Below are 18848 nucleotides of genomic sequence, written 5' to 3'. Positions count from 1 at the left end.
TCAGATAAATTAGTATTTTCAGTCACTTTTGGTCCTAGTAATAACATAAACAAAACAGCAATGGGAATTCACAAAATATACACATGCTATACCAGAGTATCTCAAGCATCTCTCAATATTCAAAAGAAGGAACAACCAAGATCAATAGCCCAGCTCACTGGCATATTTTTGTAGCTTTTGGACATCAGATTGGTGTAATTTATTCAGGTTTGAGAGATCTTTCATCCTTAAAATCACAGAATTAGTGGTAATGGCAACTTAATGGATAAAGACTATTTGAAATCACTCAAAGAGTTGACTTATTAGTTGAAGGAATGGTGTTGAAAATGAATCAGAGTTATCAGAGGAATAATATGCAACAATAACTGAAGCATTTGAATTATTTTTCAGTTTATAAAGAAGTTTAAAAATGCAAAATGTGTCCAATGTCCAACTGTCACAGACTTTTTGTTTTTACAATTTTCTGACACTAGACCAGCATTCGTTCAAGCAGTCTTTCCCAAACATAGACAATATTTAATCTTTGTAAATGTAAACCATGTAAACTTTTGGACCATTTTATTCTTTACTTGTATTTAATCCCCATCTGCATGAACCAGAAAGACATTCACATGCATATCCTTCCCAAATGCACCGAGTTGCCACATCTCATGTTAATAACAAAACACCACTGCTGTCATTACAATGTTTTTCATCAGCCTTGTTGCTGCTAATACCATCCTATATACCTGCACTACAGGATGATGGTTGTGATTCGCTACTCCATCACTTGTGCAGCTCACCTGCTGTGATTACAAACTATCAAGTGAAACATTTCAAAAGATGAGGGACGTTATCCGAAAATCTTTATTCAATGCACTGCTTATGAAAACCATAAAAAGAGCAGAAACAGAATGAGGCAGTATGTGATAATCATTCCTACTGCGCTCAGGTAGTGTCATTCTATGGGAAACACAGCAAAAGAATATCAACAGATGGACTGATTTAAAAAATACACTTGTTAATTAAAGAGCTTAATGAAGTACAGGTGCTGATCTGCAAATACTCAGATGAAGCTTCAGTAGACTTACAATGTCTTTTACTGAATACTCTTCCTCTTAACAGGAAAACAAACATCTTAGTTACACTTGGATGACCCCCCATAGCCTGTCATATTAAAGGTTCAGTTTATGATAACTTTAATTATAAAACTGACTGTTTTAAGTGGCTACACAGTACTTTGCCACACTAAACTTTCCCTGAATTATAAAAATACATGTTAGTCATCAGGGCATAGTCCCTCTGGAATTTGCAATGACCATGGAGAAATTTAGGAAGTACAGTGACCTGATCACATTCCTGATAACTGGAAGTGCCGTCAACAGGAAACTGAAACAGATTACAGTAAGATAATGCAATGGTATTATGATATACAAGGCCTCAGTACCCACAGCATTTAGATCTTTAAAGGTTTAATAACAAGGCACAACAAAATATGGATAGATTGATACAATGTAGATATTTTATTACATGTGCCAGCCAAGTTTAAGTCATTTTCTGCTTTAACTTAAATATTTACTCAGGAAACTAATAGTTATATCATATAGGACAACAGATATAAAGTACTTGTACTCATAAAAAACATTGTCGATACTGTACTCCATTTCATTTTATAGCATGACGTTAGCTTTTCAGTACTTACACAGATAGATGACATTGGATGCACGTTTGCAGTTTGGTGATAATCAAAAATAAGGATGACAAAAGAAGAGCCTAGTCTTCTCCAAACCATACATTATCAAGAGGAGAAATAAGGAAAATCTAATGAAAATAAAACAAAATTTCAAAATGTTATTTTTAAGTAGTCATATTTGGCCTTTGATATGAGTGAGTTCTCAAATGTAAGAATTTGTTCCTTGAACTTTAAATAAAAGTGGCATCAGTACATCCCTACTGTCATGGAATAATTCTGTCATCACATAGCATGCAACGGTAATCCCCCATCCCCAAGGAGGCAATCGAAATGTCTGACTATATATGTCCATAATAATTCATCTTTAATCATGTCCCATGTATGCACTATTAAAAAAGAACAAAACTTCTACATGTGTGAGTGCCCTTAGCAGTTAGATGTACTGGAGTATGTACTGTGCTGCTGAGCCATGTTTTTGAAATATGATCCCCCATGAACATTTTTTCGCACCGAATCAGAACGTGCCAGGATTTGCGCTTTAACGTTCATATCCAAAACGAAAACGTTTAATACGCTGTTTAAAGAGTGTTTTTACATCACGTTATCTTAAACTTCTCGATTGTTTTTCTTTTTTTTCGCCCCCGGACATTTTTGAACGAAAAAACGGACCAAAGAACACAGAAAAAAATCTGTCATTTACTGTTCCTATGCTTCAAGCATACTTGCCTACTTGGACATGGCTTTACTTGGAACTTTTTAAAGAAACGTCGATCCACTTTTACATTCGGCATGGATAAAACACCTCTAATAACATTTTATTCGGATATTATGTCTACTTCTGTGTTCTTGGTTGTCTGCGGATGGCAGTAGGACCACAGGGAATCAAACTGATATTTACTTGATCCCGAGAGCGTCTCTCTAAATCATTTGTACGCCGATTTACCACACGGTGTAGTTTACACAAATTGTTTGAACATGACGATTTGTTTAACATAATTTGTCGGTATCAAACACTATCTACATTGACATTTACAGCGCTTTTAGCTAGAAGATGTCCCAACTCGAGAGGGAACAGGGTACGTTAACGTTAACGGGCTATTCTCCCTAAAAATTGCGGCACATGGGACCTTTTTCACAAAGTTTTTTTTCCGTCGCTGATATTTAAAGAAACAGCGAGGAAATGTAAACTTGTACAACGCAAAATGAACACATTTGTTGTATAAAAACACAAAGTTTATCGTCTAAACCAGACGACGAGCAACAAAGCGTACATTTCCAACCATTAAATATGCACCACTTTGTCGAGAACGTTTCCAGACAAGTAACGTTAGCTTCAATGGCTACAACAGGAAAACTCACCTTTCTCGGTGGGGGTTGCATCCTTCTTTCTTGACATAAAAACTACACAAAAGACGAAAGTTTATCTGGAAAAAGTTTGTGCAAATGTTTCAAACAAACGTTAAAAGAAAAAGCGTATTTCAGCCTCGGTCAGGCGGCCATAGCGAGTCCAGTAAATTGTAAGTTGAGTCCCGTTGAAAACACTGTGGCCCCAGGGAACAGAAAACACAACCGTGAAGCTATAAACCGTTAACAAAGATCTTTCCGGCATGGTTTTCAAAGTAAAATACTCAAACCCAATGCGTATCAAATACTACTTCCGCAAAGGACCGTCAAAATAAAACCAGACAACATAGTACTTAAAAGTCTTTTTACAATCCCCCCACCTTCTTTGCAGTTTACAAATTTAAAATTAATACATTTGATTTATGTTTGAATATATCAGAAGTTTTAAAGATATTATTTGGATTTTGAACAACACTACAAAACTGCAAAGTGTTGTCAAATAGCACAAGTTATTCGGATATGTCCTTCAGAATCCTGTAGTTGAGCGGCAGTCCCTACAGCTGTACCGTACCAATTATCACTTATTTCTAAGACAGACGACTTCACAAATAAGCAAGCAAAAAGATCTTTCTCCTTCACAACCACTGCTGCAGCATATGCTTCTGTATAAACATTTCTGACTCTAATTGATTTGATATTTAATAGTGTAGGGTAATGAATAATAAGGGTTAGGCTCGTAGAAAATCATGCCTAATGTACAGGGAAAACGGGGCAGTTAGAATCTATAACTCATGTAAATATTTGGTAGGTAAAAATTTTAATCCTTAAAATATTACATTTCAAGTGTATCAATAATCTGAACTGGGTGTAAAAAATGCAGGTAAGCATTATGAGGTGGAGATATATTGTGCTGTTTTAAAAATGTAATAAGATGAGTGAAGAGGTAACAAATTAATTTGAATTCAATATGAAGAAACATTAAAGTGCGTTTGTATTATGCTTATATTACAGTGTCAATCCCAAATGTGTCGAATTTTCCTATTGACCCATTTTAACAGAACGCCCTCTAGTGGCCATGTATATCTAACTTTGATCGGAGATAGTGGCTTGATGTTTACCTCCTTTAGTTAAACATAGCAGATACCTGGCCCCCCAGATGTGGTTTAATGTCAATGCATGTGTGGTGATCAGTTAAGTTGGGTGTTGGTGCTAGCTCTCTGCTGAAAATTTGTCTCTTATTGGAGGGAAAAATATACAAGCAAGTTACCTCAAGGTTTAAAATTTCAATAGAAAATTGCCCTGGTTTCTTGTGCAGGCTGTGGCATGAAATAAAATGAATGAAATCTGGCATTATCAGCAAAATTAATAATTGGCCCGCCCTCATTCACATTTCCAAAAAAAAAAAACAAAAACAAAAAACCCTGAAGCATTTTAAGAAGAGGAATTTACATGTGGAAACAGGTTGAATTTTTACTGAAGCAACAACAAATAAAATGAGATTTTTTTGGTACATGAAAAGAATGATGAGTACTTGACTAATAAAACATGATTACCACAACTTAACTGTACAATGGACCATGATACACTGCTTGTACAAAATGGAGACTTGATCTTTGTCTCCTCATCTTCTTAAACAGCTTCAACTCAAGGAGCTGATTCCCATCTGCTGACCTTTACAGTCTCTTAAAACCTGGTTCAAGTGTTGGCTGATAAGTCTGCCACATTACCACATGTCATTGTATGTGTTCCTCTAATTATGTCCAGCTTCCTCTCACCCTGCCCGTTATTGTGTTGGCATCCTGGACTGGTTCAAAGACAAATCAAAGATCAACAAGAGTCAAGTTTATAGTTAAACCATTTATACACTTCCACAGGGGTTAAAAACTATCATAAGTGAAACTACCAGTCATGCAGATGGCTGTATAGTGGAACAATACACAACTGTTTGGTAGCTTTATGCCCATAGGCCTCAAAACTTCCAAAACTGCTAATGCAACACATTTCTTACGCTATATGATATATATAACATTTAAAAAATATCAAACCACATCCTACATCATTGAGTACAAAACATCCAAGTATTATGAGCTGACCTGCTTTACATGGACTAATTTCTTCAACACGACTTGTGCAACTGAAGCGGATGATATCATATCATATGAATGCTTATCAGACGGGAAAATCATGGGAAAGAATGAAAACAATGTTGGCTGAGAGTGCTGTTTGGAATATTACATAACTAGAAGTGGAGGATGGTCTGAATGTGTAGAGTTTAGCCAGAGTTGCATCTAATAAACAAGTTTTATGTATCAGCGACTGACTTTTAATGTAATATCTTTATATTTTAATTTGGTTTATAAAGAGTTTATTTCTGTGTTATTGATGCTGGGGAATTATGAAGCAGGATTAGGGTTAGATTAGGGTTATAAAAGAAATGGATGTATTTGTTTAGCTCTTTTAAATGACACTTTACGTTATAAATTATGTTTTCTAATAAAATAATGTACTAATAATGGGAATCCAAAATTTGTATCCAAACTCCTCACCTCCCTTCTGATTGGCTCGCTGTGGTCACATGACAAGCCACTGCCTGTTTTTTCAAGCACTGTCAAGTTGAAGAAATATAAATACCACTTCCTGAACATTTTTTTCAGAATAAAACACACTATCTGTTATCATTAGCCAATTTCCAAACATTTTACATCTAAATGAGGCTGTAAGAGTTATCCAAACTGACTTTGCAAAATGAACCTATCGGTTGGGTTCACAGTACCTGAATTTTAAACTGATGTTTGATATTAAACTTTGATATTGTACTTCAAACAAAAACAAAATCTGTTTGATACCACTGCAACAAATGTAGAAGGCCAGGGTACCAAATATTGGTTGTAGTTTGGTTCAGCAAAAGTTGTAGGCAAACTCCTGCACATTGTCTAAATTGCACAAGTCATGCCACCCAAGGTTGCTCGCATTTAGGTTTTAAATGAATGTCAACCAAAGGAAGATTAGGATTAATTTTCCATTTTGGAGTGAAAAAGACCAGCAGAATTTATAGATTGAACATTCATTTGATTTTGAAAATAATACTTACCTGACCTTTTGAAATAAAAGAGTTATCATTCACATTTTTTGTTGATCAGATCTATCATGTAATGGTGATAAATGCTTGCAAAAGGGCCCTTTCTGAAATCACCACTTGCTGACAGTAGCACTTAGTAGCAATCCCCTCATATAAATGAGGCATAATCTCCATCTGCTAGTGTTGGGAAATCAATCAAGTTTAAATTTCATTCATGTTTTTAATCCTCCCACAATCATGAAAAAAATAATTTGAATTAAATAATTAGGGTCTTCTATGCTCTGCTGCACTCATTTTGCCATGTTCAGTAAATAGAGTGCATCCTCCTTTCCTTTACAGCAGGGCATGTACAATCCCCCAACCAAAACAGCTCTCACTTTTATTTAAGTGAGGAGTAGAAAGAGCCACAACACACACAGGTTAGTCTGAAAAGCAAGAGAGCTGATAAAGATAACAGAAAAGCAGCCATTCCTTTATAAAAAGTTAAAATGACCACAGTCACATTGAGCCAGAGTCAGACCTGGTACAATGCTGGATAACCCAGAATTTGTTACGCAGCTGTGGCCCCTCAAGGCAACATGTATTTTAATAACAGGCATTTGTGTACAACATTGTGGTGCAGCTGGTGAGTGAAATTCTAAAATGTTTAAAACACATTTTCAACTAAACTTATAGTGACCCATGAGTCTTTTCTGTGGTAAAACTGTTAAAACTCAAAGCGCCACCTTCTTGGGCTGCTGGACCATGTTATAAAATCAGTAGCTTATTATGTTTATAAATTGTAATCTCAGCATCAAGCAAAATAATTGCACTTTTGAAATAACATATCAGCCCTATTTTACACATGGTGACTTCCCAATTCACATTTTCTAAAAAGTTACCCAAAATGGTAATATCATGACGGACTAACAGCCGAACTTGCTTTATTTTGAAAGAAACCCCCATTCCTAACCATGCTTCCGGTTTATCTCTTGTTCTGTTTGGTCAACTTGACTCTAGTTTCATATGACCTCGCTGTCAGGTTACACAGTTCATTGCACACATCAAAAGAAACGACATGCCATATTTTTTTCACTCAGCGGTTGTTTCTGTTGTTTTTCGGAGAATACTACTTTATACCTAGCCGGTTAGCTCGTTAGCTTGTTAGCTTAAAGCCATGTCAAGGTGGCGCAGGCTGCATGAGAAGGTGCGGACTGTTCATGGATTGCTTTCTTCCACACGGCTAACAGAGAGGCACACATGGCTGTACGGGCATTTACCATTATGTCAAAGCTTAAGTACAAGCACAGCTCTCCGAAAAGACTTCTTCAAAGGTAGGAGACATCACAGGAAGGACCGCAAAGTACCTAAAACAAGCTAACAGCTAACTATTGTTAAGACATCCGCACGTTTTATGATTACTTGTCAGTGTATGATAGTTATATGTCACAGCTGAAACAATGATGAACTGTCAGGTGCTTTTCTACATTTGGCTATCATTTAATTGTCATAAATCGACATAATTATTAAACTTTTAAAGTTCTCCCCACTCTATTATTATGGGCTTTGGTGTAAGATTTAAACAAGCCAGCTTGCATGACAGAAATTGTTTAATCTTTTAAATCACTTCTTAAAACTCATTTTTATAGACTTGCTTTTATGTGATGTCATCTTCTTCTCATTTGGTTTTTATCTTCTCACAGATACTTACCTATTTTAGTTTAATTTCCTCTTAATCTCACATTTACTTCCTGTCAACCTCATTTTATTTCCTTGTCCCAAGGCTGTTTTTAATTGTCTTCCTCACTTTATTGCTCCCCGTTTGTTTACCTCTGTTATTATATTTATCACTTTTACTGCTTTTACAGTTTTAGAGCTTGTTTTACCTTGCTTTACTCTCTGTTTTTGCCCTCTTATTTACACTTTACTGCCTTTTCTCGTTTATCTCCTGTTTTGTTTTTACTCCACCTTGTTTCTCTTTTAATTTCTCACGTTTTAATTTTGGTCCTGTTGATCTCAGCCTGTGTAGCTGGGTTCCTGCATTGCCTGGGTTCCTATCATTTTATGGTATTTGATGTCTGTGTCTTGCCTGCATCCTGATGATGTTCATGATGTCTTAGTTGTGTAGTATGGTTTCATGTCTGCACTCTGATTGATGTCTGTGATGTTTTAGTTTGCATGGCATCACGTGACATCTAGGTTTTGATGTATTTTGATGTTGAATTATTGTCTTGTCCATATTTTTGGTTAGTTTCTTTAAGGGTTTGGATTCTGCTGATGCTGTCTGCATGTCACGTTCTGTCTTCTTGTCTTTTGTTTGGGTTTGTTGCTTTGTTCTTCTGCTTGCTTCTGCAGATGTCAAAGCACTTTGTAAACCCATGTTTTTAAAAGTGCTATACAAATAAGATTAAATCAAAATCTGGAAATTGTTGATAAATAAGTATAAAGTTGCTGTTTTGGCGTATTAGATTTGGAGGACCAGCTTGCAACCATGAGGAAGAAGGCTGTGGATGCTCTGCCGGGGAGCAGCTGGAGTCCCATCAAAGTTAACCCCAACCTTCCGCCAGAGAGAGCTGACATAGTGATCGTAGGAGGCGGCGTGATAGGCTGGTCCATCGCCTACTGGCTGAAGCAGAAGGAGCTGATGCAAGGAGCAATGAAGGTGGTTGTGGTGGAGAAGGACCCAACGGTGAGGAAGCAAGACTATCTTCCAATTTATGTTGTGTTTAAAGTAGATCTTGTGCAAGTATGTGCAAAATGTATGTAGTTTTCAGCAGTATGTGTCTTCACACCTGTGCATTGTTCTTTTTAAATGTTTCTATAAATTAATGTGGAGGGACCTAAGTGTGTGCAGCAATTAAGTACAAGACAGATTTCCCCAATGGGAGAAGAAGGTGTATAGCATCCTCTCTTACAGTATCTGATTCTTTAAAGTTGTTCTTATGTCATTTCATGTATTTTGCTGAATTAAAGCACCATGTATATTTAGGTGTTTGTCCTCAATAGGGAGCAGGAGTTGTGGGTTAAAACGACTGTTTCAATCTTGGTTAGTACGCCTTTACAAAACACATTAAAGTTGGAAAATCTAATTAAATCAACCATAAGAATAAGCAACTACAACAACATTTGTGCAAAAAACTATGCAGATTTCGTCCTGCTTTGACATCACGCACCAAGGCACCAAATTGTAGTTGAATCATATAAGCTAAAAAGAATAGCATAAAAACAAGCTCCTGTGTAAATTCTAATGATGTGTTAAAGTGACTTCTTACAGCTTTACAGGCATCTTTTATAAAGTGTTTCTCTCTTGCTTGTGCTTCTCTCCAGTATTCAAAGGCGTCCACAGTTTTGTCTGCTGGGGGAATTCGACAGCAGTTCTCTCTGCCCGAGAACATCCACCTCTCCCTGGCCTCTGCAGACTTCATGAGAAACATCAACGTAAGTAACCTCAATCTGAAGAATGCCCACAGAAAATACAAAAATATTACTGACCTCTTATTTCCAAGACCTCTTTTCAACCAGATGTCAACTGGCTGAAAATGGTTATAATATCAACTTGTCAGAGACCACTGCTCTGTAAGCTTAGAAAGGATGATTAAAAATAAGATTTTAGCATTATTTCCATAAATCATTTTGCAGCATTTGGTGAAATCATGTCCATAAATACATAATTGTAACTAATTTTATTTTTCATAAAGAACACGAGGTACTTAATGGGCTCTGTGAGACTACAAAGTTTACAGAAATAAAAAAGAAAGTTGTTTTTAAATACACAAAACTGACTGCACAGCTGTGACTAGAAAGAAAGAACGCCCTCGGAATGCTGTTAATGCTGAATGACAAGTATTTGAGGAGTGGTGAGCTTGCTTGAAGCCAACATGGGATCAAATCCAAATCCCCATTTCATCTGCTTTAGTTGGTGTTTGTGATACAATATGCAGTAATACAGCATTATATCTGCAGTATATATACTGTATATGAGATATGGCTTAAATATAGTTAATATTTGTGCAAATGTGTGATGAATCTTGGAAGCACACTTTACTGTGTAGTCTGCTCTAAATAGACAGTCTTGAACAACTGCTACTGGTAGCCATTGTCATCTTTTCAACAGAGAAATGCTTCCTGGGCTTCATGTGTAACTGATAGACGTTAGAGTGGTATTTGAATGCAGTATAATAAGGCCCTGTTCTATATGTTCCAACTCTTTCCATTTGGTCAGTATAGAAATGATTATGTGTGTTTGTTAATAAGTGCAGAGTGACCTCTGTGTCCTCTCAGGAACACCTTGGCGTGTTGAACGAAGACCCGGTCGACCTGCAGTTCAACCAATCAGGATACCTCTTCCTGGCCAGTGAGGATGTGGCTCATATCATGGAGGAGAACTACAGCACCCAGAGGTGTTTGTGCCTTTATGATCCAAGAAAATGAGTTAAATAAGAAAACTTGTCCCTTCTAGTTCTTTCTAATTAGTTGTCTTATAATTGTCTTGTAATTTTAGGTACGCTGGAGCCAAAGTGACACTGCTCTCTCCAACTCAACTGAAGGAGAAATTTCCATGGATAAACACAGAAGGTGTGGCGCTCGCTTCATATGGTGGGTGGAAGTAATTGACAAATAAATGAGATAAAACACGACTTGCTTTCCTAGAAGAGCTGCAGCAATCAAACTTATTTATGCAGTGCTAAAAGGTGCTTAACCAAAATGATATAAATAGATTGAAAAAATTAGGCATAAAAAAGTATTTTGTTAAATATACATTAACTCTTGAGAAGCTCATAGGTTGATTTGTGAGACAAAAAAACACCTCAGCATTCCCTTTTTTCCTATGAGTGTATCTTAGTGTTTTGGACTGTTTGTGAAATTATTATAATTATATCCCTTCGTTCTTTAGCAACAATAACTACATTTTTCCCTCATCTTGAACTCGCAGGGTTGGAGAACGAGGGCTCCTTTGACCCATGGACTCTGTTAAACGCCTTCAGAAGGAAAGCCATGTCTATGGGAGTCTTTCAGTGCTTTGGAGAAGTTACCGGTTTGTCCTGCTTCAGAAACTTCCTGATGTTACTCATTGAGCTCTGAGCTTGTTAAAACATGACTACCTTCGCTGATTTGTCACAGACATGAGGGAAATTTATTAACCAATAGCATGTTTAAGCACCTCAGTAATGTCTCTCTGCATCTTTAGTGCTACTACATGATGTTTGTGTGTCTCCTGTGAGGCTACTGCACTGAGATTTTTATAATTCTGACTCCGTGTTTATGTCGGATTTCGTAGTTATGTCCAGACTAGTGAAAATGTTGCTCAGTACACAACTACATCCACTCCATTGTTTACTCAACAAATAAAGATAGAATGGTTCTCATTATATCACTGCAGAAAATATTTTATCTTAATTGGAAAATTAGCCAAATTAACCACAAAATAAAGTATTGCATTTTTAATATAAACAGAAAAATAGTCAGTAATAAAACTGCAATAGAAACAAAAACAAGACCAAGCTGAAAGGCTGAATAAATTCTGCTGCAAGCTGATAAGGACTGTCAGGGGGATTTATATCTCTGTGATAATTTAGTACTGTTATGGAGGCAGAGAAGGAGCAGACAATGAAGATTAATGCTAGGTTAGTTTAACCGCACGAAAGCCAGTTTAAGTGTCATTTGCATATGCTCAGTATGCTCAGTGCTAGGTTTATACTACTTCAGTAATGGTATTACCATGCCGCAGATAGCCTAGTGGTTAGGTCGCTCCCCGTATACGCAGCCCAGGTTCAAGTCCGGCTTTTGGCTCCTTTCCTGCATATCTCTCCCTGCTTCTTTGATACCTGTTTCCAACTGTACACTCTCCTTCTCTCTGAATAAAGGCCCAAAAACATATCTTTAAAAATGTCATGGTATTTCAAATCTATTCCAGTTATAGTTTCTGTTAAAGGTTGTGTGCAGTCTTCTATTCATAAACTCTAAAGACTTTGAGAATTGTGTTTAAATGTGAGGCCAAATTTGTGACTCATAAGAAAGATGATTAAATGTGTGACAGTCAAATAAAAAATACTTCTTTTCTACTTTTATCTACTTTTTCTACTTAAGATGTGGTAATGAATCAGTGGCATTTTTTTCAAGTATTACTGATTTGCAGTTAGCGGTTTTAGAGGTGAAATTAAAAAATAGGCTCATGTATAAAAACAAATGTTATGTACTCTATACAACAGTGCACACTTAGATTGTCATCACCTTGCATGGTTTTTCTTTCTGTTTAAATGCAGAATACCCTTGTTGATTTGTCATAATTTTTCATCTTCTGGCTTATGTAAATGTGTCTGTTTCCTCCCCAGATTTAAAATACACATCAACCACCATGACCACGGCTGATGACGAGCGTTTAGAGCTACGGAGAATTAGATCTGTCAGAGTAAGTGAGATTGTAATATTTTATTTGAGCATCTATCGCACAGCATTTCAGGAGCAAAAAATTACTGTTTCTGTACTATGTGGCAGCAGCTGTTTGTAACCTTACAAATAAGGAAGTCCAAAGAAACCCAGGATGAATTAAGCATACTTAAAACTTCTTCAGTCCCTCTAAAAACAGATTGTATGTGTGCTCTGAATGCTGTCGATGATGGGATAACGTGTTGTTTTGTGTCGAGCAGGTGCAGATGCCTAACAGCCTGGAGTACCAGCCTGTGGAGTGTGCCATTGTGGTGAATGCAGCAGGAGCCTTTTCTGGTAAACTGGCAGAGATGGTGGGAATCGGCCTCGGTCCCAAAGACACCATCGCTGGAATCCCTCTGCCCGTCGAGCCTCGTAAAAGGCAAGCTGCATATTTTCTCTTAAAAAGAAAAAAACTGCAGCCACTGGCAAATGCCTAGTTTTCATTGTAAGACGCTGATGGTTGCTCTCACACTGAGCAGTTTGTTTGTACTCTGACAGTTTAATCCGGACGACGTATACTCAAGTTAATTGGAAATCCTTGGAAATCCCTGTTTTGTCTGACAGCTTTAATTTGAGTGTTTTCTTCAAGTTATGTTAAAATATAGACTTTTTTGACCATTTTGATTTACTTATCTATGATGAGAAGTATTCAGTACTTATCACCTCAAACACTCACTGAATGAAGGCCATAATAAATGAAGAAAAACAGGAGTATTACAACATTCCAAAACTATAAGAAAACTAAAAGTGTTGAAAGAATTGTTAATGTTTAAAATCAGCTGTTGTGCTGATACATTACAATTAAAATTTCAACCATTGGCTGGTTTCAACTAAAATATTTTTATCATTTGCAGTTTGTTTTTTTTAACTCTTTGTGTAAAAGCATCGATTATCATTAACCCTCATTTTTTTATTTGTGTTTTTTTTGGAGGGGGTTTCTGAGTCTGACCATTCAGTAACTTTTTGAAAGTAATGAGTGGCTGAGTTTTATATTAATATTGATTAATGCAGTGATTCTCAGTGGGTCATGCAGTTGATTTCAGTGGCTTGCAAATATGTGCCTGGAAAAATTGTGTCAAAAGGCCCATGATGTATGGAAGCCTTGAGCGGGCATACATCCTCAGATTTGATTTACCCGGTTTTGCTGAGAAAACTAGACGGAGATGCACCAGGTGTGAAAATCAGGGTTGACGCGAGTGTTTAAATGATCAATTTGGCTGTTTGCAGCAGTGATAATTTTGACAGTTATTTATAATTTTAGTCTCAGTCTTAGTCTTTAGATTAAATGTATTTTAGTTTTAGCCAAATTTTAGTAATTTCTATCATTTAAAGTTTTAGTCTAGTTTAAGTCAACAAAAACTCAAAATCATTTTAGTCTAGTTTTAGTCCAAGCATTTATTCTCTTGCCTGAATCTGGTACCAAACCATAGTAGTGTGCTCTATACACCCTGCCAAACATGGGGTCCTGGCTTTCTACATCTGAAAGGCAGAATAGCTACAGATGCATTGTATTTTGACAGTTTTACCCACAGTGGAGAAATAACATAAATTTTTGATATCTAACTTTTTTTTTATGTCTTTTTAATGTCTAAATTACATTTTAGTTTATTTTAGTCATCTTGACGAAAACTTGTCAGTTTTAGTCATCAGAGATCTATTTTTGGTTAGTCTTGGTCTAGTCCTTATTATGGAAAAGAGGCATCGACTAACATTTTTAGTCATAGTTTTAGTCAATGAAATAAACACCGGATTACAGGCATCATTTTTGTTTCATCCCTTTTTTGGTGTAAGCCTTCCAGAAGGTCATTATTTCCTATTACTCTGACAAAACAAACAAACTAACAAAAAAAAAACAGATCAGTTTGTCCAACAAGTCGCCTCTACTGCCTGATTAAAAAAACCTTCCCTCTGAATCAGCTGTTAGGTTGCCATATAGCAGTATTAAATTAATGCAATATACCAGACAAACAATAGCACTGGCATTCATTCCAAGTTACACAAAGGCATCAGTGCAACCCTGGTAGTTTTCTTGAGATCTTAGCTTATTTATCCCATTGCTTTGGAATAACAAAGCATGTTTCCTATGATAATGTGTTAATTTCTGCATATCTCTATAAAACAACCAAAGTTTACATATTTCCATGAGAAACAGAAAACAATAAAATGTGTACATACATGTCCACAAAGGACGTCAAGATTCAACGTTAAGAGATTCAAGGATTGTTTTGTCTACCACATAGTGTAAGAAAATTACCTTTGGTTTAAAGCTCGTAATGTAATGTAATGTAAAAACATTACAAAACTTCCACAAGTTAATAAAAGCATGTGTACAAGGAGCATTAAAGCTGTGACTATCTAGTCTTGTTTAGAATTAATACTTCAGTGGAAATAATAAGCCTTTATAAGATCTGTAATGATGTGGTTTTCACACGTTTTCTTTATCTGGTCTCTTTGTTCAGTGTTAAGAACTTTTCATTTCCTTTAAATGATTTTGAGAGATTGAAAAAAACACAAATAACACTCAGTTTTAATGTATGCACAGCTACTGCAATACAAAACAATAACCTGTCTGCTCTCCTCAGGTTCGTGTATGTGGTCCACTGTCCTGACGGTCCAGGCCTCGACACTCCATTCCTGATCGACTACTCGGGAGTTTATTTTAGAAGAGAGGGATTAGGAGGAAACTACATTGCTGGGGCTTCACCTGAGGAGGTTTGTTTCTGTCCAAACTGCTTCTGTTATTTATTTTTTTAAATAACCATGCGTAATATGTGATCTTCTAAATACTGACATGTAAAAATTAAATATATTCCATGTTATTGTGCTTCGGAATAATTACTTACAAAAAGGGTGAAGTCAAACTTCATCTGGATTTGTTGTTCTCAGCTCTGCGTGACAGGACCATGCTTCTTTCAACTTGTTTATGCTTTACTGAGAGGCTCAAACAGCTTTCATACATTATATTTTTTTAATGTGAACCCCTCTCTTTCCCTACAATTTACTCCTACCATGTATGGGAAGAGAGAGAGACTTCCAGATAAGAGAGGATTTTCTTTTGCTCAGAAAGACAGACAGAAACTGAATCAGCTTAGAGATGCTATTGTCTCTTGAAATTAATCTCAGAATCTTGTTTCAAGTGTTTATCAGTAGTTATCTGCTGCTCTCTGTCTCAAAGACATTTGCTTGTAAAACAGGGAGGGAGGGGAAAGGGAAACCTAAGGAATGAAGGAGGTGAATCTGCTCAGAAAGTCACATAATCTTACTTAAAATGATTCTTCCCAGGAGGAAGAGCCAGACACCAGTAACCTGGAGGTGGACCACCAGTTCTTTGAGGAAAAAGTTTGGCCCAGCCTGGCTCACCGTGTTCCTGCTTTTGAGAAGCTTAAGGTATGGCTGGGATACATTGATTTTAAGGTTTTTTTTTTTTTTTTGCTATGTGATTTTCTACAGACCTGTTTGATCTTCAGGATTGTATGAAGCGATCAGACTGCTCTTTTCAGATGTCTGTGTTTAGGTTGATTGAACAACTTCTTTCCAGATACTGGCTGTGATTCGGTTATTGATGTTTGCAAAATGTAAAGCCCCGAAGTAAAAATGAAGCTCCTTATTTTGCTCTTCAGGTGCTCTCTAACCAACAAACTTTCCTTAAAAAACTGAGCTGATCTGAATGGATGTTTTCTGAACCCTCATTCTCTTCCTCCTCTCTCAGGTGACCAGTGCTTGGGCCGGTTTCTACGACTACAACACCTTCGACCAGAATGGCATCATTGGCATGCATCCCTTCGTCAATAACATGTACTTTGCCACTGGTTTCAGCGGACATGGCCTGCAGCACTCCCCTGCAGTGGGTCGGGCTGTGGCTGAACTTATCTTGGACGGGAATTTTAAAACTTTGGACCTGAGCGGACTCGGATTCAGACGTATTCTGTCTCAGGAGCCGATGCTAGAGAGGAACATTGTATAAAGTTGCTTGGACTTCAACCACTGCTCCCAAAGATTAATGACAACAACTTGGGTCTTATTTTTGTATTTCCAATCATTTCTACTTTTTTATTTATTTCTCAAATTATTAATGGAGATAAGGTTATGACATATCAAGCTACAATGTTTGTACTTTGACACCAGAGACCACTATCTGCCTTCTTTTTCTCTCTGACACGTGGTGGTGGAAAAATGGGTCGTAACGTTTACTGAAACCAACACAGTTCAACACCTTCATCATAATGTCAACGGTGCTTTATTTAAATAGGAAGAACTGTGGCTCTTCCATCCCCATTCTGCATCTTTGGCGGCTGTTCTTGCACCATGCATTTTTGGTTGGAAACTTCTGAATCCGAACGAAATATGTGTTGATTTTCCTTTAGTTACTTGTCTTATCTCAGCATTGCCAATAGCAAGAGTGAGAGGACAAAGACTGGTGATGGAGAAAAACAGAGAGAGCCTGGATGAGTGAGAACACAATCAGGAAGTTTTCATCGACATGATTATCTTAAACTAAAGACCTGGACACTTTCCTGAAAGTCTTAAACTGCACAAGCAGAATAAAAGGAATCACTCAGAAGGAGAAAACTGTGAACATGTGGAAAAGAGATACTTTCTCTTTCCGTGAAGCCTTTTGGCTGATGATAAAATGATGAAACGTGAATGACACAGTAGAAACCATATCGAAGCCAGAATTCCCGAGTAAGGATCCTGTTGGTGTTATTACTTAGCCAAATTATCATCAGATGTGACTTTGTCTCTGGATATATGATGTTTTTACTGAACATACTTTATTCTGTAGTATTTTTAAACCGAGCAAGAAGCAGAAATACAAAAGCCATAAAATGTCTCCCCACATTTTAAATGTACCTGTTTAATTCTCTTTGTCATTCTCCTAGTTTCATATTTATCTAAGTAATAAAAAAAGTATCAGTTATCATGATTTTAAAGAAAAGTGGACTCAAGTGGTGTTTGAAGTTTCAAGTATAACTGCTCTTACACGTCACATATCAGACAAAAGCAACAGAAACATGACTGCTGCCTATTGTAACAAAACACCTCAGTAAATCTTGATATAATCTAAACATTACCCATGATTGAAAGGGGTTCATATCAAACACTTTTTTAGTATTTTTGTATATAAATCTGGGCATCCAGAGTATATACTAACCTTTAAAATGTGACATAAGACAAACAGTTCCTTTTTCATAGTCTGGCTATGTCTGCAAATTAGGGCTGTTGAGATTAATCTAGTTAATCGCGATCAATTAACATCCACATTTTGTGCACAAATATTTTTTAACCATGATTAATCGCACACTTTATAGTCCGTTCAGCACATTTTGGTTGAGGTGTGTCAAGAGTCTCCCTGCAGCCACAGTGATATAAAACAAGTCCATTGCTCCTTAGTGACTCATTGCACTTCAAAAACACTCACAGACAGCTCAGTGGACAAGTCAGAAGTCTTCTGCATCTTTTTAATGATCTCCTATTTAATTTTCAATCCATAGCAAGTTCCTTTTTCCATGGTTAAGTCTATGTTTAAATCGTCAATCAACCACTAAAAGTCTGTCACAGGAAGTGAATCACTCTTAGACTGTAGAAATTCCAAAAATGACAAAAAAAATAGTTTGAAATGCAATATGATGGAATTTCTAAAAAGCAATGAAAAGGATACAATTAATCACGACTACAAAAATACTAAGGGTTAACCGTGATTCATTTTTTGGAATCTTTTGACAGCCCTACTGAAGATACAAAATCTAACAATCTGTGCCCATTGTGAGATCACATTGAATTGTTATAATACCTGCCCTTCACCTGTATCTCCACCCACATCCATGGAAGCACATAGCTGTACTTTTGTCGGCACAGTCCATGGAAGATACGGGTGGGGTGAGAACGAGCTTATTTACATTTAAAGAAACACCAAAATCAAGCATATCAATAATGTGAGCTAGAGAGTTGATTTATGCAGGGTCAAAAACCCTCATCTGGTGTTGGATCCATATTATATTTAGACCAAAGCACAGCACAGATGTTTCATTTTAGCCCACAGGGGACTGAGTTCAAAGGTGAAAACGGGTATAATTTATCACCTTGACAAACCAGCTCCATAATAAATTCACATAGACCAACCTTTCAAGCTATGCAACCTGCATAAGTTTCAACTTCAGGTTTAATCAAACTAGATTTAAGGTTTCTAGCTGTTCTGACTGACTCTTTACTTCATTCAATTCAACCTTTTTTTTTTTTTTTAACTTCAATGCTTATTTAGAGTGACCTAGATTAAGAAAAGCATGGTCTAGTTTTTAGATGTTGAGGAGAACACAACATTAAAACCACTTAGGTTTTATTTTTATT

The 18848-nt window shown here is 36.6% G+C and overlaps 2 protein-coding genes across 2 annotated transcripts in view; one reads left to right on the top strand and one right to left on the bottom strand.

The window, feature by feature from the left end:
* The window catches only part of LOC121519177 (F-BAR and double SH3 domains protein 2-like), a 38083-nt gene extending 34838 nt beyond the window's left edge, over positions 1–3245 (bottom strand). Inside the window, exon 1 of the mRNA XM_041802004.1 lies at positions 3032–3245. Coding sequence (XP_041657938.1) covers positions 3032–3052 — 21 coding nt within the window. The 5' untranslated portion in view covers positions 3053–3245. The remainder of the gene's footprint in view (positions 1–3031) is intronic.
* Positions 3246–7090: 3845 nt separating this feature from the next.
* foxred1 (FAD-dependent oxidoreductase domain containing 1) lies at positions 7091–17427 on the top strand. Its single transcript, XM_041800526.1, has 11 exons — positions 7091–7408; positions 8543–8763; positions 9402–9512; positions 10356–10474; positions 10576–10670; positions 11008–11109; positions 12407–12483; positions 12722–12882; positions 15086–15215; positions 15786–15890; positions 16213–17427. Exons 1-11 carry the CDS (start codon positions 7252–7254, stop codon positions 16465–16467), a joined length of 1533 nt encoding a protein of 510 aa, XP_041656460.1. The 5' UTR covers positions 7091–7251; the 3' UTR covers positions 16468–17427.
* The last annotated feature ends 1421 nt before the right edge of the window (positions 17428–18848 follow it).

This window comes from Cheilinus undulatus, linkage group 12, assembly GCF_018320785.1.
Source record: "Cheilinus undulatus linkage group 12, ASM1832078v1, whole genome shotgun sequence".
NCBI lineage: Eukaryota > Metazoa > Chordata > Actinopteri > Labriformes > Labridae > Cheilinus > Cheilinus undulatus.
This window is presented reverse-complemented; position numbering and strand designations above follow the sequence as displayed.

Bases quoted from the DNA above. Each gene is read 5' to 3' on its own strand.
- foxred1 (XM_041800526.1), top strand. From the start codon at position 7,252: ATGTCAAGGTGGCGCAGGCTGCATGAGAAGGTGCGGACTGTTCATGGA. The intron at 7,409-8,542 runs GTAGGAGACATC...TTGGCGTATTAG, and splicing joins CCGAAAAGACTTCTTCAAAG to ATTTGGAGGACCAGCTTGCA. The intron at 15,216-15,785 runs GTTTGTTTCTGT...GATTCTTCCCAG, and splicing joins CTGGGGCTTCACCTGAGGAG to GAGGAAGAGCCAGACACCAG.